General features: G+C 49.5%; 1 protein-coding gene across 2 annotated transcripts; it reads right to left on the bottom strand.

The window, feature by feature from the left end:
• Positions 1 to 914: 914 nt before the first annotated feature.
• NR2F2 (nuclear receptor subfamily 2 group F member 2) lies at positions 915 to 13,539 on the bottom strand. 2 transcript variants are annotated; one of them, XM_061179985.1, is made up of 3 exons: positions 13,152 to 13,539; positions 4,774 to 5,301; positions 915 to 2,052 (listed from the first exon to the last, which is right to left on the bottom strand). In XM_061179985.1, the coding sequence occupies exons 1-3, from the start codon at positions 13,192 to 13,194 to the stop codon at positions 1,778 to 1,780; spliced, it is 846 nt and encodes a 281-aa protein (XP_061035968.1). In that variant the 5' UTR covers positions 13,195 to 13,539; the 3' UTR covers positions 915 to 1,777. The 2 variants fall into 2 exon arrangements, with proteins under 2 accessions (XP_061035968.1, XP_061035967.1); XM_061179984.1 differs by lacking the exon at positions 13,152 to 13,539 and adding an exon at positions 6,874 to 7,871.
• Positions 13,540 to 13,986: the final 447 nt, after the last annotated feature.

Raw genomic sequence — 13,986 nt, 5'->3', positions numbered from 1 at the left:
TTCAGCCGCTCTAAGCTATATCACTGAATTTGAAATCCTCTCAACAACCACACTAGATGAGAACCACAGAATATTTTTAAAAATCACACCTACTTAAGGAAAAACTCATTGCAAACAACTGCCTTCTATTTACAAGGCTGTGATAGCTTGCTTGAACGGTCTTCTGCGTAACTGTCAGAAATGTACAAAACAGTATTTTTTCCTGATCATAAAATAGATACTGATCTCAAGATTTCTAATACTTTTCACAATACCTTCCCTAAGCAGGCACTTAAGTGTGACAAATATAAGGGCCTTTTTTTTTTTTCCTGGAAAATCCATTTTTAATTAAAAGAAGGATTAGGTGAATGGGGGTGGTTTACTATATCAGTATGGCACTTCCTAAACCATAGATAAACCATTAACTTCAGCTCCCCCCACACACACACCCAAATTAAACAGGCAAATACACTAGTCTACCTTTGAACAAACTGGCTGAGGGGAGTAAACAAATAGAGCCCCCGGCCCAGCTCAGTGAGAGCTCACAGGGGCTTCTCGAAGGAAAGACAGTGAGTGGGGACAGCCAAACAGGTTTCAGATATCAAATAATATTTTAATTTCTGAATACTTTCAATTTTCCTTGGAATATAACACACAAAGACTCGACCAAACAGTTCAGTTATTATAACTTTTACAGTATACAGAAATGTTGCACTTAAAAAAAAACCTTCAGTTTTTTTAAAACACAAACTGTAAACTCTAAGATACTGAATCAATCACGTTACCTATAAGTGCCAACAGTGTTATTTTGTCATGCTGATTTCAATGGTATTTTTTAAAAAGGGAAAATATCAACAATTATAATACAAAGGGTTTGCAAATATACAAACAGATATAGGATTTTCATAACAATTCAAGAACTAAGCGGGACCCAATTCAAATTACAAAAGTTCACTTTTTATTCAAAACCTCAGCATGTGTCTTGGACACATTCCTTGGCTGCCAATAAATTCCACAGTTCATTCTCTTTCTTAAAATATTTTTAAAAAGCTAGGTTTGTCATGGTATCTTTTTTTGGGGGGGGGGCAGGGTAGGGGAAGTTAAGTGTTGTATGTGGTTCCTCCAGTTCTCAAATTAGAGTGCTCAACTTCACCTAAAATTTTTGGTCACCACTTGTAAGTGCGTTTCCATCATCTTTGAGTTGCCTTTTAAAGTTTTATGTCTTCCTATGATATTTTCATGGACTGAGTTTTAATTCTTGCAGAACATATATTTTAAGGATACACAGTTTTTAAGAAGCCAAGATTATATCAAAACTTATTATAGAACCACAGAATAAACTGGTTTGGAACCAGAAAAGTACAAAAAAGAACAGCTAGAGGTACATAGACACAGGACAATTAATAATTTGGGAAAAAAAAGACTTACTTTCTCCATTCTGCTAATTTTCTCCCAATCTCCTTAAATGCACTTTTAGCAATATTTTTCCAAAATTTACCAAAAAAAGAAAAAGACTAATTTCCTTTTTATACAAAAATGATAAGTAGCAAGTTGTTCTGACCGACACAGGAGTTTTTGTTTTTTTGTTTTTTTTTAATGCATTCTGTAAAAGTTCATTTGACAGTCTTTTTTTTTTTGGAAATTCACAGTCCATTAAATTCTTCCCCTCTCTTCTTTTAGCAAACTTGTAACATCCTTTTATATCCTTTCTTAATAGAAGGAATTTAAGCAAACAAACCAGTCTTTTGCCTTTTCTTTCTCTCTGTTTCACTCCCCCTTCTTATCTTGATTTATTTATTTATTGAATTGCCATATACGGCCAGTTAAAACTGCTGCCGGACAGTAACATATCCCGGATGAGGGTTTCGATGGGGGTTTTACCTACCAAACGGACGAAAAACAATTGCTCTATGACTGAGGAGGAGACCGTGCGGAGGGAAGGGAGGCGAAGCAAAAGCTTTCCGAATCGCGTTGGTTGGTTGGGGTACTGGCTCCTAACGTATTCTTCCAAAGCACACTGGGACTTTTCCTGCAAGCTTTCCACATGGGCTACATCAGAGAGACCACAGGCATCTGGAAGAAAGTTTAAAAAAAAAAAAGAAGACGAAGAATTCAGTCATCAGATTAAGAGGTCTGAAATGGGTCACATGAGGTGTGTGTACAGTGCTCTGTCAAACTGCCCCAACCGGAGTTGGAGCAAATGCCTACATACTGAAAACTGGGGTGGGGGGGGGTTTGGGGGGGGCGGGGACCGCAAGAGATGGTCCTGGGGTATTTGCTTTAAAATAAAACACAGCTCAATGCATTGCAGGCTTTCCTTGTCTGAGTCCTCAGGCTTGGTCACTGGGAGGCCCAAGCAAAGTGCATTGGGTAAATCTGGCCCAGGTCAGTAAACAGACAGACAAACAGATGAAACCAAAACTGCCAGTGCTCCTCCCCCTCCTCCTCTGTAAATAATAGTTTGGCTTATAATTATATAGTGGGGGGGGGGGCAACAACCTGGCCCAACCCCGGGTAATGGCGCCCACGACCCAGCCTCAGATTCTCCCCAAAGAGGGCAACTCATTTTTCTCCAGTCTTTGAAACTGATTTAAGTGGCCCTTTAAAACTGATCTTGTCAGTTTAGCCTATTGAAGGGCAGCCATGCAAACTGTGATCTCTCTGTTCATTTGAGCTGTTTCTTTTCCCTCCTTTTCTTCTCTCTCCCTTTTTCTCCTACCACCCCCCCCCCTTATTTTTTTTTTTAAACCCAGGTCCCTCCAAGAAGAGACCCCTCCCCGTTATCTTCAGGAAAACACTTTTCTTTTTCGGATACGTGAAAATACAATAAGTGCCTTTGAAATGAGAGGCTTCTCAGTGAAGGCGGTGCAGGTTGTGACCTGACCTTTGGGGGCTCCCCAGGCAAGACGAGGGCTAACACATGCATACTGTGAATTCTTAAAGCAGGTATTCAAAAAGAGCTGCCACCACGTCCACCCCAAGAAACAGAACACACAATCTCCTCATGTGTGGATCTAGGACTTTGCATGTATACAGAATGCATTGGTGTCTGTGATCAAGAATTAACAGATTTGTTTGCATAGGACTCCTTCTTACAGCGGACTGTCTCAGAATCAGATAACAGGAAGCTTTATCTCTTTGTGAGGTGATTTGCATTCTCCACACAGGCCTCTACATTTTGCAAATAGTAATACATTAAACTGTTACGACAGTATCAGACATTTCTTTCCTTGGAAGACCAAGGGTAAGTCTAAGAGCTAACAAGGATATCAAGAAATGAACCACCACCCAGATGGTCTGGGAACTTGGGCTGGGTTAGGGTTTTGGGAAGGGGTGAAGGTGGCTATAGGCTAGGGGAAGATCCTGCCTGTACCTCTGCATCAGGCAAATGTTCTAGTTATGACAGGTCCCCCGAGAAAAATAATCCAGATCCAAGCCTCTGCATACAGCTCTTCCTTGCCCAGACACTGTCCTTTAATTGACTACCTAAGGACTTTCAAAGGCAGAATTTGGGGTGGCAGTGGAGGCAGTGGATTTTATGTGAAGAGCAGCAATATGTAAAAGGCAGTGAGTTAAGGACTCAGAACCTGAAATAGATTCAGCTAATGATTTGGGCCCCCAGAATTTCTTGGAACAGTAAGGAAGAGACTGTGGATCTTTTTGTCTGCCACAGGAATTCCACAGCTCTCCTCGTGTCCTGATTACAAGCTGCAAAACCTGCAGTGGGTGACTAGGTTCCAAGCCCTACCCAGGTCCAGATGTTTGTTATCCTGAACTGGGAACCCCTTCCCCTCTCAGCCGTGACAAAGGGATCAGCTGACAACTTAGAACAGGAATGTGGAAGGGGTGATTTCCACCCACCTGGGCTCTGCTGAACTCAGCCTGGAGGCAGCCAAAAGGCTCAGGTGTGGCCCAAAGTGGTAAGCCAGACACCTTCAACAATCGTTTGGCCTCAAGAGTTAATTAATATTAGGTCTATTACTCACACAGATTAAACTACCTGCAAACTAATTAGATTTCATAATGCAGTCAATGATGGTTTTATAGCTCCAGCAATACTCATACCCAGCCCAAGTTGGCATACACTTTGGGTTGTTTGAAAATTGCCTTAACTGTTTGCCTGGGCAGAGGAAGCGAGAGGCCAGTGTCCTCAATCCCCTACAGGCATTCTGAAGAGTTATGATGGCCCCTTTCTTCCTCTTCCCCTTTCTGACAGCTCTTTCCCCTCTCCTGGCAGTCTGCATTGTTTTAATAAAAATATGATTTTGAAAATTGCTGCCCTCAGGTTGGATGTGCCTGGAGCTCCAACTCCTACTGAATTAGCAGGCAAACTTTTCCGCTGCAGGGGCAAACTTTCCCCTGCAGGGATGATACCAGGACTGCTCCAGTGCCTAGAGGCATCTTCTAGAGGCTCAGCCAGGGTGACAGAGAAAGCCATGGGGTAGAGGAGATTCCACAGGCTCAGCTGGCCCAGAGGGCCTGAGCTAAGGGAGGGAGCAGAAGCATGCATCCTAGTCTGGTGGGAGGGGAACAGGCCTGAGAGGCTTCCCCATGGCCTATTTTGAGTCTGTGTCTGAAGCATCCTTCTTGCAACCCAGCCTTCCCATCCTCTCCCCTCTCCCCAGGACAGGCCTGGTGGGGCCCCAACAGCTATGCGAAGTTCCCATTCCAAGTTGCACAGACAGTTTGGCTTTTTAAGGGGGAGGCTGGGCTAGTTCTGGGGGCTCCGAAGAGTTTAGGCCCTAACTCTGAGCTAGGAGCGCTTGGGCATGAGAGGGCAGGGCTCCTCCCTACCTGAGGTGAACAGGACTATGGCCTTGAGGCAGCTGTACTCGGCGGAGTCGACGTGCAGCGCTTTGAGCTTCTCCACTTGCTCTTGGAAGATCCGTATGTGGTCCATAAAGGCGACCACCCGGTCGGCGGACATGGGCGAGGCGTGTAGGCCGGCGGCGGCCAGTAGCGGGGCGACGTGGAGGGGCATGGAGCACTGTGCCGCGTTCAGCACGAACAGCTCGCTCCAGGTGAGGCGAAGCAGGGCCACCTGGTCGGTGATCTGCAGGTCAGGGAAGAAGGGGATGTTCCGGGCCCACTCGACGGCGCTGAAGAGCATCCGCGCGGCCAGTTCGCAAATGTTCTCGATGCCCATGATGTTGTTGGGCTGCATGCACTGGCTGCCGAAGCGCGACGTGGGATAGGGTTCGGCGCGCAGCAGCAGAGAAATATATCCGGACAGGTACGAGTGGCAGTTGAGGGGGTCCCCGTTGGTCAGCGCAAACTGCCCGTGGGTCGGCTGGGTGGGCGGCATCCTGCCCCTCTGCACCGCTGCAGGGAGGAAAGGAGACACGCCGCAGTTAATGACCAGCTTCGTTCCGCTGCTCCCCCGGCAGGGTCTGCCCCAGCCCGACCCCCACCTGACCCAGAACCCGCAGGGCGCAGGAACAGGCAGGCCTGCCCCTCTCAGCAGCGCGCTAGGGCCACAGACCTGGGAGTCGCCGGGAGCCCGGCTGCACTCCTCTCAAATCACCACCCAGGCAAGCTCTGGCGGCCAGGGCGGCACACTGGCCTCGGAGGCCCACTCCGGGCTGGGCGGCCGAGGACCCAGAATTGGCCGCTTTGCCTCGCGGTCCCCGGCACGATGGGAGGGATGGAGCATTCTGGGGGCATCTTTCTTCCTTACTGCTAAACGGCTGATATTTTTAATTGATTGGAGGAGAGGGAGCGGGAGGGGCGAGGCTGGGGGGAGGGTGAGACGCTTTTGCAAAAGACACCAGGGTTCACCCTGGACGGCCTGTGGCCACCCCGGAACCGCTTTCCCCCCAACCCCGCAACCCCAGCCCCGCGGGCCACCCCCGGTGAGAGACAAGCTGAGAGCCGAGGTCTGGCGGCAGCCTAATCGGTGTGCTCGGAGGAAGAGAGACGGAGGGAGAGGGCGGAGAGACAGGCCGGCCGAGGCGAGAGGAAGCCGGGGAGAGACGGGGAGCGGGCGGCCGGCGCAGCCCGGGGAGGGCCCGGGAAAGCCGGCCAGGCTCGGGCACGAGCTGTTATCTGACGCCGGACGGGGAGAGTCGCTCTCGCAGAAACACAAAGAAACCGCGGCGTTCGCTCGCCCCAACCCGGAGCCCGCGCCCGGCGCCGAGCGCGCCATTGGCCGAGCACGGCTTGCGGCGCTCGGCGAATTTCATATCACAAAGACCCAACTCGCGCAGAGCGAAAGCAGCCGCCCAGAGCCCCTCGCCCACCCTTCCCCTACTCCCTATCGCGCTCTCCTCCTTTCAAAAGTGAAAGGAAAAAAGAAAACAGAGGGTTTTTTTTTTTTCTTCAGCCTAATGTTAATCCACGGAGGGTCACATGAGTGCTGCCCGGGCGGCAGCGTTAATACGGCGAAGTGCGTAAAATTGCCATTTGTAATTTGAACCTCCTGTACAAAAGTACAATCTCAGGTTGTTGGGTTTTTTTTTTTGGTTTTTTTTTTTTTTTGAGCGGGTGGGGGCTGGGGAGAGGGGTGGGGAGGAAGGACATGTGTTGAACATGCAGGAAAAACAAGGAGAGAGAAAAAAACTGAGAGGAAAGAGAGAGAAGTAAACCAGGCTTTAAAACAACAACAAACAACACCCCATCACTTGCAGAAAGGCGAACTCGAATGAACTGGCAGTCAATGCAAAGAAAATGAAAAGAGCCCGAAGAGAGAGTAGAAGAGGAAATCAGTCGGCCAAAGCATGCGGATTTAGGGATCTGGGTTCCAATGCAGAACTTGCTTCTAGTATAAAACCCCTTTCAGCTGCAATACGAAGAGAAGAGCTTGGGGCTTCCGTGTCCTTACCCAGAACAGGCTAGCCAAACGCACCCAGGGCCCCGGGACCCCAGGCGAGGGGGGTAGAAATGAGAGGCCGATACCTTCCCGTCTCATGCCCACTTTGAGGCACTTTTTGAGGCGGCAGTACTGGCACTGGTTGCGGTGGTGCTGGTCGATGGGACAGTTCCGGTTGGCGCGGCACGTGTAGCTCAGGTTCCTCCGCACGCTGCGCTTGAAGAAGCTCTTGCAGCCCTCGCACGTGAACTGGCCGTAGTGCTTGCCGCTCGACTTGTCCCCGCACACCACGCACTCGATGTGCTGCTGCTGCTGCTGCTTGTCGCCGCCCGGACCGCCAGGGCCGCCCTGGCCGCCGGCCGCCGTCTGGGCTGGCGTGCTGGCCGGGCCCCCTTGGCCGGGCGTCTGTGGCGTGTGCGGGGCGCCGGGCGGCGGGCCGGGCACGGGCGGCGCCTGCGAGGCCTGGCTGCCCTGAGAGCCGGGCACCTCGTCCTGGGGGTCGCGCCACGTGCTGACTACCATTGCCATATCTATGGGGGCCGCGTCCGGACTTCCTGCTCCCCTGGCTGCGGGCGGCGGCGGCTCCCGGGTCTCGGGCTCCGGCGCGCCGCCTTTTGTGTGTGCAAGGGTGCGAGAGGGCGCCCCGGGTGGCTCGGGGTCTGGTTGGTTGAGGTTGGTTAGTTTTTCCTTTTTTGTTTCTGCTTTGCAAAGTTTTGTCGATTGCTTGTCTGGCCCGGTGTGTTTGTTTTGTTTGTTTCTCTCGGCTCAGCTTTGTTGCTTTCGGGGGGCTTTCCGCCGGGAGGGGAGGGGATGGGGCCGGGGGAGAGCAAGTGGGAGCAGAACGTGGAGAGAGAGGGAGGGGAGGGAGAGCTGCAAGTCGATTGTCTGGCTTCAAGACAGAAGTAGGAGGCAAAAAAAAAAAAAAAAAAAAATCTCTCCAAAGATCTCCCTCGCTCTCACTCTCTCCCTCCCTCTCTCGTTCACTCTCTCGCTCTCAGAGCTGGTGTGCAGCCGAGGAGTTGGAGGAGGAGGAGGAAGAGGAGGAGGAGGAGGAGGAGGAGGAGAGGCGACTGTCCGGGGGCCAAGTCCAGGGCAGCCCACAGTCAGCCATTCAGGAAAGCCATCGAAATCAGGAGGACTAGGAGAGCAGAGGCGCCGGTCTCAGGCGCGCCCAGAGAGCCAGGCAGGCCGGGGCGGAGGCCGGCGGCCCGCGGAGTGGCCGGAGCGCTGCCCGGGTCCGGGGGAATCAGCATGAAAGTGGTCCGCGTCGGGCGCTGCGCGGCGTCGTCCTGGCGCTGGGCCGCCGCCGCCGCCGCCTGCCACAGGCGCCCGGCGCGCGCCTCGCTTGCTCCGGCCGCCGCCGCCCGCTTTCGCCGGATAGAGGCCGCTCGCCGCTCCCTGCGGGCCGCCTGGGCCGCCGCCGCCGCTGGAGCCGCCGCCGCCGCCGCCGAAGCCGCCGGGTCGGGCCCGGAGCCGCCGCGTCTAGCGCCGCCGCCGCCGCTGAAGCCGCTGCTGCCGCCGCCGGAGCCGCTGCTGCTGCTGCTGCCGCCGCCGCCGCCTCACACACATAGGGAAAGAGTCAACTCGCCGGCGGCGGGGGAGAAATGATAAAAGAGAGAGAGGAGGGCAGATCACCACCTAGAAGCACATCCTTCGTGCGCAGAGGGGGGAGGAAAAGACGGAGAGAAAGAATGAAAGAGGGGAAAAAAGGCAGCACGGCACCCGGATAAAGAAGACAACTCGGGGAGAGGAGGAGGAGGAGAAGAAAACACACACGCGCGCACGCACACACACACCGCGGAGAGAAAAGAACAGGGAATCAAAGTGATCAAATATGCTAAAAAGGGGGGCGCGGGAGGGAATGCGATTTATAGGCGCCGGGGCTGGCAGAAGTGGCTTCTCCGCGATCAGCTCACTGAGCTCTCTATATAGTGAACTTTGACACGACTGCTGCAACTTAGCGCACGTTGCCATGGCGACGGCGCGCCTTATAAGGCAGCAGCCGGGGTTGGCCTGGCCAGGCGCGCGCGCACCGCCCCCTCGCCGTCATTGGCCGGAGCGCGGCGGCCCCGCCATGGCGGCCGCGAGCTCAGCCCGGTCCTAGCGCGAGCGGTGTCGCGGCCCGGGCGCGGGGGGCGAAGGGGGGCGAAGGGGGGCGGGGAGGGGGCGACTGTGCCTCCGCCACTGCCAAGCGGGGGATGGGCCCACACCGGCCCCGGGCGCGCGGCCACGGCTCTCTCCGCACCCCGCACCCGAGGTTTCCGCCCCAGAGGGGAGAGGACCGCGGCGCGCACACACAACGCCTCTTAAAGGCTCCGCGAGAGGCTTTGGATGGAATCGAGGACTTCGACTCTCGCAACTTGGCAATGCCACCAAATCCGTCGCTCGCGCACCACCCGGGACTCCCAGCGCATCTTTATGCCCACAGTGCCAGAGAAAGAGAAAAGTTCCCTGGTTTCTTTGCAGAGGGGTAATGGGTGAGGATGGGAAGGTGCCTCGAGCCGAGCTTGCAGGCATTTTCCAAACGAAACATTTGGTCAAATCCGGGTGATGGTAGACCCTTCCCTTAGTCTACTCTGATCACTTGCTTGGTTTGGTGGCTATTTTTTTTCTTCCTTCCTTCCTTTCTTCCTTCCTTTCTTTCTTCCTTTCTTTCTTCCTTCCTTCCTTTCTTTCTTTCTCTTTCTTTCTTTCTGTCTTTCTCTTTCTCTCTTTCGTTTTTTTAAGAGAAAAGGAGCCTTTCAGTGGCTGTGTTTTCCTTGTAGGGTTAACATTTCACAGGAATGTGGCCTGACATTTTAATTGCTCAAATAAAGCATCTCGGATGCTGAGAAGCAGAAATAGACTTCATCTCATTGTCATGATGCAATTAAAATCAATTTTCTTCAACTTTATCCTCTCTCGTTAGTTTCAGCTAACTCCCAAGCCCACGTCCTGCCACACATCCAGTTGTGGTGAGAGGTGAAAAGACCTTTCTGCCCGCTGATGGACAAGCGGAGGCAGCCTCCCAGCGTCCCCTGTGCATACCCTCTGTACACACATGTAAGCGCACATATATCAGATGCGCATTTGTCAATGTACACAGACAAAGGCTTCAGCGACTATGCTTCTAGGTAATAGAACAGTTGAGTACGACTTCATTGTTCCTCAAGTTCCTTTTAAGCATTCATACAGTCATTAAAACACACCCAGAGATTCTGCCCCAAATTGGGAATAATAACAAGTACAACTCACAGGAATCACGCACAAGCCATATTCTTCCTTAAGAGATTCACTGCAATGAGAACAACTTCATCTCCTGTGCCATTCTGCTCAATGTGCTAAAATCATCAAGCCAGTTATGTCTCTGAATTCCAGGGCTTTTGGGTTTAAACATCAAACATCTAGAATTGCCCCCCAGAACACACTGTATTCCAAATCAGTAACCTGTCTGTTGGATTTTGACCAGTTAGTGGATTATGATTATTCAAAATTTATAGAACAAAATTGTGACTCCATCATACACTCTTTGCACCAAGAAAAAACTGTAGACTGGTAATCCAACCAGGTTTATGAACAATTAAGATATTTTACACAAAACATGTTAAGCTTCCGGAAACATGAACACACATAAAGAGTAAATTAATGACCATAGGAAAGCATCCTTGATAGTTTAAAAAATCGGAGTGATGAAGGATTAAAAAAAAATAAACCATACATAAAACTGACATGTGTAGATTGTACTTTGCATTCAATACCCTTTACACACATGGGGAGAATACGAGGTAGGAACTAAATGAAGATGTAGGCAGATAGGCGCTAGTTTATAGGGAAGGAAAGATTCTCCTTATGCTTCATTCTTGAAACCTCCTTAGCCCTCACCCTTCCTCCGCTGAAATCACATATTTCACTAAAGCTGCAGGTGCTGGGATTATTTGGAAGTTGTTAAAAAAAAAAAAAAAGAACTATAGTGGACACTGAGCTATCATAAACCTGGCGTGTAATGAGATTGCCATAGAGCAAAGCCAAGCAGAAAATTTCAGGTTGATTAGAGACACAATATAACTTTCTCCTAAAGAGGACAAGAAGGATGGAAAAGAAATCATTTCCGAGAAGGCTGTGCTTTTTTTTTTTTTTTAACTCTTTTTCTTTTCAACCTCTATGATTTGAGGAATTTCCTAATGCTACAAATGTCAGTAAATTAGGGGCAAACTCAGCAGAGATGTGGTAGGGCTGGAGTTGAGACAGAAAATCTAATGGGCATCCCCATCTCAATTTGATAGAAGATAAGAATAATTGATTATAAGGAAATCCTAAACTCGCCTCTTGGGTGCAGACACTTCCATGGCAAGATCACCTTTTACAAACATGCAGTCGGAAATTTTTGAGGAAGAAGAGCTTCTCCAGGACACTTTGAGATTTTTGGTATTTGAAGTACGCTCTGATGGCTTCAGATTTAAAATGAAGGATTTCCCAACCATCTCCTACAGCTCTGGATCCTGCTAGGCATACAACCACAGGGCTGCCAGTAAGTCAGAGGTGTTCTACTCTGTATTTTAGGACTCATTCAGTTATGGGGGTGCTATTAAAAAGCCAAAAAACAAAAACAAAAACAAAATGACCATTTCAATTGTAGTTAATTTATTGTATAGAAGAAGGGAGAAGACTGCAGACTGAGAAGAAAAACAAGGAGAAAATATTTTAAAATGTCTTCTTCTGAGATGCTCATATTCCTTAATTAAAACAGCTCTAAGGCTAAAAGATAAATATCAATATGTTGTTACTGTTTGTTTTTTTTTTTTAGACAATCCAGCCCAGTCTTTTATTGCAGATGTAAATTTATTTTAATGAGAAGAATGGCAAGCTTTAATTTGGCCGGAGAAAGTTGAAAAAACATTTGTTTTACTGTAGGGGGAAAAAAAGCCACCCAGGAATATGATTTTCTTCCAGAAAGTGGCTGTAATTCTCCACAAATTAAATCATAATATGAATACAGACCCCAGCAAATGTCGAGATTAACTCTGAACTCAGTAGAAACCAGTTCTGTCTACCAGGATTCATTGAATTCCTCCTTCCCCTCAATCTAGTCCGTGTGTGTTTTTCTCTTCCACCACACTGGAGCTCCATGAATAGAGAAAGGGGCTTCCATTGTGTCTCTCTGAACTTCCAAGTCAATGCAATTTTTAACCACTGGCTTGTGGTACTTTGAAAATCACCAGGGGCTGTCAGAGTTGGGTCCTCTGAAAAATTTACAGTGCTAAATCAGAGCATATGCTGGGAGGGAAAAAATTGCTTAAGATTGGAGCAAGTACAGTATCTGTCTGCCCCCTAGTGTAAGAGTCCTCGCTGCCTAAAACGCAACTTTAAAAGAAAAGAGCTCTTAAAGGGAAACGACTTTGAGCTTACGTAGGCATAGCAGAATGAAACTTCTGTACATTTTAATCTGAATAATTCTTCAGGGTTTAAAATTAATTGGCTCTGGCTTGGTTGGACCGGACTCCGATCTCGCCACCTCTGCGTTTCCTGAGTCACTGGCGGAGAGGTGATGATTTTTTTTTTTTTTTTTTTCTGAACTGGGTTTATGTGCGTCCCCCTCACCCCCTCCTCTCTTTTTTCTTTCTCTGTCTCTGTCGTCTCTCTCGCTGGCTTTTTAAAAATGAGGAACCGTTCCTTGAACGTTCTGGACAGAGAACAGAATTGCTTAAGTCAGCCCGACACGGTTGTAATAGACAGCAAAAAGGTAAACGTTTGCCTGAAATCCGCACGCCAGCTCCACCACCCCGCCCGATGGTGAGTACCCTTCTCGTTGCGATTCTCCTGGCTTAACCGAGCGCTCTCCTCCCCGAGCCGCGGCCGAGGGCGCCGGGCAGAGCTTTTCTCCCTCCCTGCCTGGCTGGATGTCAGTTGCACAAGGTTGCAAAATACAGCGCAGAGGCAGATCGAACAGTAAATTCTGACGCTTAGTGCGAGCCTAGCAGCTCCTTTGCTAGAAAACCGAGTCGTCTATTGCTTGGAAAAACACGCTTATAGGACTGGTTTTTAGTTTGCTCTAGCGAAGGAAATGAGTTTGAGGAGATGGGAGGCACCGCAGTCTTTACGCTTCGGTTTAATCATATTTTGGCAGCTTCGCAATTGTATTTTCCCCTTCTCCCCGCCCCCCACCACCTCTCCTACCGCACACATGTAATAAAATATGGCAAGGCATTAAATTGACTGTCCCCCCTTCCCCGAACACCTTAAACCACAGTCCTAGGCATTTCATACACGTTAGCAATCCGATTATTTGAAAAACCCCAAGTCATCCCCAACCCCACACAGCACAAGGAGGAAAGTGAGAAAGGAGAGAGAGAGAGAGAGAGAAAAAAAATACTGTAAGTAAACATACCAAAACCATATTTGCCTTGTTCAAGGTCCCAAACCGCTTGCATCTTCCTTCTAAACTGGAATAACTCTCCTTTAGTTTGGCGGGTGAAATAAATGCTTTGTTGGCCCCCTGAAAAGATGTGTCTTTGATAATTAAAGAGAATCTCCTCCTCGGTGTTTATCTAAGCGATTGTGCAAACTGATAAAAAGTAGGCACTAGCCTGCAGGGAAAAAGAGGAAAGGTGAAGGGAGAGATCTTCCACCTCAGGGAAGTGCTTCCCCATGTATTAGGCGCTCTCAGCCTTGGAAAGCCCTGCACAGTAACTTTAGAGAGACGAGGTTTCAGGGAGCTTTGTACATAGCTGCTGAGGAATGCAAGCCTCGCCTTTAAGAAAAAAAACCCCAAACCGTAGGTAGGAGATGTCTGGAGTGATCCTTGTCTCTCATCTCATTCCTTAGAAGGAAGAGTGCGTTGTTACACCTTGTTTGGGGCTGGAAAGACGAGACTTTAAAAACACCCGTCCAATTGAAAAAAATCTCCCAACTTAATGAGTTTAGTCGGAGGCTGGAGCTAACGGCTCAGCCTCAGCAGAAAACCGCCAACAACTATAGGCGATATTGCAGAGCAAAGACGACCCAAGGCACAGCCAAATTCCACTGTTTGGGGTCGAGAGGGATGGAGGCTAATCCTAAAGCAAGTTGGAAAAAAAACAGAGGTGGGAGAGGAGGGGGAAAAAGCAGCAGCCTCGCAGACTGGCAGACAGGCTCCCCTCACCCTAGATCAAAGATAGAACTTGAAACAGGAGGGCAACATTTTTCCTAGGAATCCGTTGAAATCCTCATTTTCTACTTTTAAC

This window comes from Eubalaena glacialis, chromosome 2, assembly GCF_028564815.1.
Source record: "Eubalaena glacialis isolate mEubGla1 chromosome 2, mEubGla1.1.hap2.+ XY, whole genome shotgun sequence".
Classification (NCBI taxonomy): Eukaryota; Metazoa; Chordata; class Mammalia; order Artiodactyla; family Balaenidae; genus Eubalaena; species Eubalaena glacialis.
The sequence above is the reverse complement of the archived record's forward strand: the minus strand, read 5'-3'. Positions and strand labels throughout refer to the sequence as shown.